This window comes from Arachis hypogaea, chromosome 13, assembly GCF_003086295.3.
Source record: "Arachis hypogaea cultivar Tifrunner chromosome 13, arahy.Tifrunner.gnm2.J5K5, whole genome shotgun sequence".
In the NCBI taxonomy this organism is placed as follows: domain Eukaryota; kingdom Viridiplantae; phylum Streptophyta; class Magnoliopsida; order Fabales; family Fabaceae; genus Arachis; species Arachis hypogaea.
In genome coordinates, this window is record NC_092048.1 from 16,025,377 (window position 1) to 16,034,859 (window position 9,483).

At 31.8% G+C, this 9,483-nt stretch overlaps 1 protein-coding gene across 1 annotated transcript; it reads right to left on the reverse strand.

The window, feature by feature from the left end:
* Positions 1–498: 498 nt before the first annotated feature.
* LOC112737459 (transcription factor LHW) lies at positions 499–6,840 on the reverse strand. The gene is made up of 10 exons (XM_025787371.3): positions 5,962–6,840; positions 4,712–4,900; positions 4,520–4,601; positions 4,307–4,348; positions 4,130–4,189; positions 2,073–3,785; positions 1,868–1,969; positions 1,622–1,762; positions 1,403–1,528; positions 499–1,174 (listed from the first exon to the last, which is right to left on the reverse strand). The coding sequence occupies exons 1-10, from the start codon at positions 6,054–6,056 to the stop codon at positions 1,001–1,003; spliced, it is 2,724 nt and encodes a 907-aa protein (XP_025643156.1). The 5' UTR covers positions 6,057–6,840; the 3' UTR covers positions 499–1,000.
* Between the last annotated feature and the right edge of the window lie 2,643 nt (positions 6,841–9,483).

A 9,483-nucleotide genomic window follows, 5' to 3' on the forward strand; every position in this document is an offset into this window, starting at 1 on the left:
TAACGTATGCTTCATGCCTTTTCTGCCTGACTACTTCTCTGTTTCAATTCGACAATAGCATTACCCTTCACAGACAAAATCTACTCTTTGAATTTTGATTTTTGATTATTCGGTAATACCAAAGTTGCATGGTAAACTCAATTGGTAAACCCACTTGTTTTTTAAACAACATTAACAAATTAAAAGCTTTTTTTTGTCCGTAATATAAACTTTCGACTCTCAAGTTGATATTTTGTCGCATAAAACTAATAGCTAGAATATGAACTTATTATATTAAAATATTAAACAATTTAATCCAACATGTTAAATTATGCAACAGTTTTCAGTTATTATCTTTACATCATGTTGAACAAAGTTAATTCAATAGGAAGAAAAAATACCTCACTCATAAGGTCAAACAGGGCTAGGCAAAAGTTCTTGATGGCAAGTAAACTTCAAACTAAGAAAATGTGCTTTTTTTTGTCACTAGCAAACTTTAGCAACAGGAGACGCCAAGAATTGTCTACTCAATCCGATTTAAAACAAATTCCACATTTACATTACAAACCACACAAAGCTGAAATTCATAACGGTTTAAGTTTGACAAAGGCAAGATCACACCACTCCAAGGGGGAAAAATGGAGAAAAAAGAGGGAATACAAAGAGCATAGCTTGACCCCCATTTCCAAATCCTACAACATCTATACATCATCAGAACAGCTGCGACGCGCATTTCACAACTCGAACAGGAAAAAAATTGGAGGCAAGTCATATGAGAGGAGGAAACATTCATATAAATTATTCAAAGTTGGATTGATTGCATATTAACTTAACTAGACACATCCTCCTCCTCCAGAATGAGGCCGGTCAAATCGAAAAAGGCTCAAGAAGGTTGCAGTTAGACCAAGTTAGGATCGCCTGCCGAACTCTCGGACTAGATTTGATATCGGTCATTGCAAGTGCTTTAAAACTTGCTCTCAACACACATCCGTTCCAAGAAAACAATCAAGTTGCAGGTGGCTCATTGCAAACTAGTAGGCATACCGGTCGCTGGTATCTGGGTAGCTTGTGGAAAAGAATGATAAGCCATCATGTTGTCGACTGCATTCGATGAAGATGCATTTCCCTTCACTGTTTGCTCCAAAAGACGAACCAGCGACATGAATATTTCCATCCTTGTTACATCCCTATTTGCCTGAGAAAGTAAAAATGGACGTTATGATATGTATGAACAGTTTATTATACTTGGGGCATGTTTGGTTAGGGGCAAGCATGGTGTATACAATTTCCTGAATGAGCTCCCCATGTTATTTTATGTATAAAGTTCATTCATTGTTGAAATTGTAACTCTCACTTGTATAGTCTATATCCTAACCAAACACACCCTTATGATTATTAGTTATTTCATTTTCTGGAGTATTACCTCAACAGCAAAGCGCGCCCAAATCTTGTCATTGCGAGTTTCCATGACACCCTTTAAGATGGTTAAGCCTAGTCCTCGGATTAAGTCGGCTATTTCGAGAAAGAAACCGCGCTCCTCGCAAAGCATCTGAAAGTAATCAAAGCAAACAGGTTTAAAAGGTGGCACAAATATTTTATGGCCAAAAGAATTTCATAAGATTATAAAAGCATTGATAACTACCTCAACTAGCATCTGACGCGGGGGACTCAGATCCTCGACTATGATAGGGCAAACCATTGACTGTGAACCAACCTCATACGCCCACGTCGCTCCTCCCTCGAAATTATCTCTCAAAAGCAATCCACCTTCCTTACTAATAATCTGGATATATAACACATTGCCAATTAAATTTAAAATATTTTCTTTATCATAACTATTTCTATAAAATTCAACTTGTGCTGCGAAAAGAGCAGATGATGTCTATACCTTAGACTCCCCAGTTTGTTTCAGCTTGTCGGCATGCTTCGTTACACTTTGCAAGAAAAGCATGTGCTTGATAGTCCTTTCCAATAGTGAATCTATGCTACACTGTTATTGCAAGAAATTAAAGAGAAAATCTAAGCATTAGTATACAAACTTAAATAAGAAATTTTGGATTGAGATATAAGAGAACATGAGAAAAGCTATATACTTTTGCTCCATTTGGCACAATTTCACGTAACTCTTTCACACGATCCTGAATCATTTGGCGATCTTTGGGTCGAGGGCGGGGGTTCTCTCCAGGCTTGAGCCTTTTACGGTTTGATTTACCTTCATCTGGCTTCTTAGAGTATCCAGTCGAAACGCTGTTCTCACACTTCACACTGCTCCCATTCTCAATCCAGGAACTAAGTTGAGATCCATAAATGGAAGTGTTCTTAGCAGAACTGGTTTCGGCTGAACCTATCTTGTCCCCCGTCTTGGGAACATCAAACAGAACTTGTTTACAGGCCGGGGAGGGAGGAGTTGAGGAGGTACTAGTCCTTGTCACTGTTGTCCTGCATGACATATCATCGGAATTCTGTTTCCCGGCAGAAGCAGATTGAGCCCTTGAGATCACAGCATCTAAGAGGTTGTCAGTGCAGGTGGCAGAGATGATACCACTGCTTGATATTGTTTCGCTTATCGATCTACTTGGAGCTCCATGCATATTCATATATGTTGGCTTGTTATCCAAGTTTTCAGCACCGGCACCTGGTTCATCAGCAAGCAACGTATTCCAGTTTCCATTCAGCAGTTTCATTTTAAAATCTGCACCTAAAACATCAAAGAGGTCGTCACTCGATGGAGGTTGAGTGCAAGCTTCTTCATGTTTAGCATTTCCCATCATATGTTGACTAGCAGCATCCTTAATGAGACAATCACCAACAAACCCCGAGATGTGATCGTTCATGGATACATGCTCCTCAAGATGAAGAGATGGGATTTTAAAGTCCTGAAGCATCACATCATCTAGCCCTTGATCCAACGAAGCCAGAGCATCATAAGCACGCTTTAAATCAACAGTATGATTCTTCTGATCAGAATCTTCTGAAGGCATGTGAGTGGTTACTGATTGATTGGTCAAATTAGACACAGAATGCATGCCAGCTCTAGTTGATCTATCATTTTTAAGTCCAACGCCAACATTTTCTGTCCTCATAAGATTAGTCATGCCACCAGATGTTGGGACTCCTCCAAGAACTGAAGAATTTGGAGAACTGTGGACACATCCGAGAATACGGCTGCTATTTGTTTTCAGTTGAGCCATATTTAAGGTGCTTGATGTGTTCATATTAGGACTAACATGACTTTGTCTCCCAACTCCAGATAAGATTTGCTGTTCCATGTATTTAAGGCTGCAATCACCGAGACTTGGTTGGCGGAAACTGGCTAAATCATTGTATGCAGATCTTGTATTATAAGAACCAGATTGCTTTTGCATACATGAACTGAAATTTGATGGCATCAATTCAGCTTCAGCCTTCACAACCATACTCTCTTGTTGGCCACTGACGTTTGTTTCGGTTATTGAGTGGTCATTAGGTTTACAAGGTTCATTATGGTATTTGGATGATATCTGGTTTATGTTACGGCTTTGAGGCGTCACTATCAAACCGTCATAATTATTTATGTGTTGAACAATAGACTTTGGAACATGAGATGAATTACTTGCTTGGTTCGAGCCACCGGCTATAAAAGGAGGGCAGTTTGGGGTAACAACTGGTGGATCAACAGACACAGGTATACCGACATTAGCAGGTTTTCCAAGACTTATGGTAGAAAGTTTTGCTGAGTAATCATCAGATAAAAGGGCACCAGGAACACATCCCAATTGTAAGATCAAGCTCTTCACATCATTCACAAATCCAATATTTTCCATTATCTGCAGTAACAAGTATGGCTGGATTAGTCGAAGAAAAGATAGACCGACTAGACACAATGACAAACCAGATATTGTAGGTTGAGTAAGCATCAAGCTTCTTATACTTTAAATTCACTAAAAACTCAAATTGCGTTTAATGAATCAACAAATGAAATCACCCATGACTCGTGCAATTGAGATCAAGATAGAGTGAATTATAATGCAATCTTATTACTCGACATGTGTAAAAGATAGTGAGTAAAAATTCTGTGCTTTCTCACCATGATCTCATTCTATGGCAAGAAATAATCTGAGACATTGTACCAATCTCATTAAAATTAAAATATAAAAAGGAAAGGGCTTACCGGTAAAAAAGAACCAAGTTGTACAACACCATGCGGAAGCACAGGAATAACCACTATTGTCTGAACAGAGAAAGAGACAGAAAAGAATGCATTATCAAGAATTAGTAATTATAACAAATAAATAAATAAATAAAATAAGTTTACAGCGAAATGTGAGGCATAATCTAAATCACAAACCTGTATTCCAGCTAAAAATTGGTGATGAACCTCAGTATACACCTAAAATGAACACACAAACTTCATTCATAAGTTTATCAATTCCAACCATTACCAATGCAATATATGAACCCTATCACACAACTTTTCATAATAGTTAAGCTTATACAAAGCTCAATTTCCTTTCTACAGAAACTCTATTACTCTATTAATTGATGCAGATCATCCACATACCTCAGGTGGATATGCATTTCTTGTAAAATTGTTCAATAGAATCCACTGGTAGTTTCCCGTAAACGCTGCCCGTCCAATTATCCTGGCAACAGAAAAAAGCAGCACTCAACATCGGAACGACAACTAAAACAACAAGAGTTAAGAGTTAGGACATCAATGAACTTTTAAATGGCAATAAGAGAAAGCACTAACCCTTCACCAGCTATATTGACTGAATTATTCACCATCATTTTGTTAATCAAAGAACAGACTCTGTCCTCGTCCTGAATTCCTAGCTGCGACAACTGAGACTCCGAAGAAAACCAGCTTCCCTCCCCGGCAACGCTTGCCGGAAAAGGAGACGGCAAGGGTTCGTAGTAGCAATCTTCCCAGATTAACAGCCTGCAAAGTCAAACTACAGTTAATTACTTATTACTTAATTTAACTAAAACAGAAACATTCCAAAGTCAACAACCAAAGCATATAGATGGTGTGAAAGCAATTTATGACTTTGCAGATAAGCAACAATTAGTTACATGTTTCAGTCAAAAACGGAAGGTTTTAAAGGAAGTAAGATGCAATATTAAAAAGAGGGAGTTCCTTTCATTCCTCTCCTTTTATCTTATTTTATTAAAAAACCACATTAGAATTAATGTGTTCAGATTGGCTTAAATCAACTAAAGGTCACACCATAACAGCTTAAGGTAAAAAAAAAACAAAAAGGAAAATCTCAAATTTTGTATGTCCATTTTATAATTATTTCTATGGTGCAGACATAAAATTTAAGATTTTGATCTGAAAAAACCTTTGTTTTCCTTCTCCTGTTTTGCTTTGGATACTTTAAGCTCATGAAATTTAGGGAACGTATTAGCATGATAATCACAATTATAATTCAATTAAAAACAAAAGAGAACCTAATAACACTGCATCACATAAGTTATTAACATGACATGGATAGATCAGAAGATTAGCTTCTGAAGAAGCATGGATGGAGTTCAGCTTTTTCATTTAATGGAACAAGAAAACAAAGACCAAAACAACACCAAAGAAGGAAGAATCAAGTACTGAATCAATAGATAGTGCGCCTGGCAAAGCAATACACAACAAACTTTATATTTTGTTTATTTTTTTCTATATTTTAAAAAATGTAAATTTAAAAACACAAAAAGAAATAAGTAAGATTCTTGATAGCAAAACAGAAGCAACAAAGGGCACACACATAAAGTTCCAAAACAGGAACTAACATGTGGATTTTTATCATGAAAACGAACCTACCCCGGAAACAGAATCTAAATATACGAATTTAGGATGCGATCCCACCGTTTGGTTCCCAATAAAGTACATACATTAAAAACATAAAACACCAAAAATAAAAAAAAATAAAAAAAAAGTCATTAGCCAAAAAACAAAACATAGAAAAACACAAAATTTGAAATCAATTCTTTAGTTTTGGGGAAACCTACTTGGAATTATTACATCCGATCTTCCAAAACACCGCATAAGACCACTGGTTCCGAGCACAGAGAGTCTTCAAAGCTTCTTTCAACAAAAACCCCATTTCTGTTTTCTGCTTGAACTCAAAAAGGGGCTCCACAAAAAGGCTTAAAGTTTCGGTTTTTAATCTTCCGAAACAGCGTTGAAACACTTAGCATTCAGCAACAGAGAAAGTAGAGAAAAGGGGTCAAAACCAAGCAAGTTGCATTCTTCTCTTCTTCTTCTTTTTCTTCTTCTTCCTGCAAGTTCTTGAAGCGAAGACTAGCTTCCACGGCAGGATCCTCTCCCTGCTTGTTTGGTCCTCAAGCCTCCACTTAGCTTCCTCTCTGGATCCAAGTTCACTACGATCAGTTCCCGGCGCCGGCATGCCATCCTCCGGCAGAGGAAGCTTGAGAGAGAAAAGAAGGAGGAAGGAAAGTTGCAGAGAGAAGAAAGTTGAGAGCTTTATGTTGTGGGCTATACAATCCCACGAGATTCAAGCTTGTATAGAGATACCATCTTTGTCAGTGTTGTGGAGAATGGAAAAAGAGGGGGTGTTAGTGTTTTTGTTTGAAGTTTGAAAGGGTCGTTTTGGTGTGTGTGTGTGGTTCTGTGAAATGGGAAATAAATGGAAGACGATTGGGGAAGGGAGAATGAATGAGAGGAAAAAAGGGAATCGAAAAAGGTGAGGTTTTTGACGGAAAATTACGAGCTACAGCCACTGAAGCAGAGAGAGAAAGAGAAAGAGAAGAGTTTTGTCGGGTTGTGAGAAGAGAAGAAGCTGAAAATGGGTTTTCAGACACTGTAGAGAATTCCTTGTAGCCTCATTGCCTCTACGCGCTCTATCTACTAATTAAATTAAGTAATGCAGCTTGCAGCCTAGTTAGTAAATATTATTATTTTAAAAAATTGTTAGAAATATTAAAATTTATTATTTTTTATAATTATTTAATTTTTTAATTTAATTTCTTTAGTTTAGTGATTAAATAATATATTTTATTTTATGTTTTTAAATAGTAATGACTAATAAATGATTAAAAAATAATAAATTTTGATAATTTTTAATATTTTTTGTTATTTTTATTATTATTTTATTAATAATAATTTGTACTTGTATTTATAAAAAGTTTACATATAAAAGATATTGATTATATTATGTGTACATCAAAATCAGTCACCAAAATTAATTACAATATAAAATATATGTATAAATATATGTGTGGTTGATTTTAATAGTTGATTTTGATATATAAATAGTATTTTTAAAAAAATTATATAATTTATATTTATATTTATTAAAATTTATACATATAAATAATATAATTTATATCTATATTTTTTAAAACTTAAATACATAAATTAATAAATTTTATTTGTTAAAAATAATTTATTATTTGTGCTATTCAAATAATGACCAAAAATATTAAAAATTATTAGTCCTAAAAGTTTTTCAATTAAATTATGGATGAAAATAAAATAGGTTTAACTAACATGATAGATTTTTTTTATTATAAATACTTTAATTTTCATATATTAATAGTATAAATTATAAATAAATTTATATAATTATTTAATAAAATTTATATGTGTAAATGATATGTTAATTTTAAATTTAAAAATTAATATTTTTAATAATGTAATAATCTACAATTAAATATATGTGTAAAATTTTTTTACATTATTAGTATATAAAAAATAAATTATATTATTAAAAAGATTTAAATTTTTATTTAATATATAAATAATAAATACATTAATTTAATTTTAATACGTGTTTTAAAACACATAAAAACACATATTAACTAAACTAAAATAAGATAAGGAATAACCATTAGAAAAATGTTAATACTATTATTAAATTGATAGCGTCATTCTTTATTAAGAAAGATGATAATATTATTTCTATTTTGATAATATTATTTTTTTATGAATTCATATAAGATACAATAAAAAAGAATTTAATTAATATATTTTTAGGATAATTTTAAATTTTTTCTTTTAATTAATAAAAATAAATATATTAAATTTAAATTTTTATATTTTTAATAATTTTTTTAATTTATAATTTTAACATGTATTTTTTAAATATAAGATAGATAAACTTTCAAAAAATATAAAAATTTAAAATGACATTATTATTTTCTCTGTTAATTATATTTTCTTATCTTCTTCTGTGCCTACCTCCAATTCCTCTTTTAATTTAGATAGAACCAATAAAATAATTTATCTATCAAAATTGTCAAATAGTTATGGTTACATGGAAAATTATTTTCTTCAATAATTCTTAATGGAGAAAAAAAACATTTAGTAATTACTGTTAATACATTAAATTTTTTTTTTAATTGTTTCTTGTTTAGTGTATTATTAGTGTTGTGTGGTCTAAACAGGGAGGCAGTGATGGCCATTCAGCTAAAGTGGAGGTTGCTGTCTTGCTGACGTCATACAATCATTGCCCTTCCTTTTCAACTTTAATTACCATAATGGCAACACCATCAGAAACCTTTGGAATTTCATTGGGGGAAAATAAGACTTGGAAGTTGATGAAAAGGAAGAATTATTCATAACCAATAGAATTTTAGCAGGCTTACATTGTTATGTACATATTTAAAAAAGTGTTTTAAAAATATATATTAAGATTATTATTATTATTATTATTATTATTAAATATATTAAAATTTTAAAATTTATATATTTTCATAATATTTTTTAAGTGATAATCTAAATATATATTTTTAGAGTACATATCAATAAAATTATTATGTATGATTTTATTCTTAACTTATTTTATATAAATATTATAATTTAGTTATATTAGTGTGATTTTGGGTCTAGCTCTTGGATTTAGATTGCCTTTTTCATTTTTATAAATTATAATTCTTGCAAGCTTCCATAATTTAGTTTGGTACAAATTTATATGCTACATATATGATATATACATAATTTCATGTTAGTTTAATATATCGTTGGATTTATTAATAAATAATCTGGTATATTCTTAATATAAAAAATTAAATCAACGCAATATTTATTTAAAATATATAAAATAACTTACAAGGTATAATACCTTAAGTAATATTTAATTTTATAAAATTTGATATAAAATCTTTTATGGTAGTTAGTTAATTATAATCCAATTTTTAGATTATTATTAATAAAAAAGTTTATATAATTTTATTATAACTAATAATATTACTATATTTTAACAAAGTTACACCTTTTTTCTTAGCCAAGTCAACTTATTGCCAATAAATCTTTCTTGGCGCTATTCTTTGTTTTCATTCACATAATTAAACATATAATGCCGTATTTAAGCAAACAAATGTCAAATCATTTGGATCAATTAAGCAATCTTTTCTTATATTAGCAATCTTTTCTTATATTAGTGTAACTTTATCATGCCCACAACACTTTTATTTGGAAAATATAATAAAATTATTTTATTTATATATGGTCATTATTTTGAGTATCAAATATCATACATTAATGAAAAAAAATTATTTTTCCCCATTAAT

Coding starts and splice junctions, on each gene's coding strand:
- LOC112737459 (XM_025787371.3), bottom strand. CDS start 6,056: ATGGGGTTTTTGTTGAAAGAAGCTTTGAAGACTCTCTGTGCTCGGAAC. Junction 4,190..4,306: donor AATTTTTAGCTGGAATACAG/GTTTGTGATTTA, acceptor TTCTCTGTTCAG/ACAATAGTGGTTATTCCTGT. Junction 1,529..1,621: donor CGCGTCAGATGCTAGTTGAG/GTAGTTATCAAT, acceptor GATTACTTTCAG/ATGCTTTGCGAGGAGCGCGG.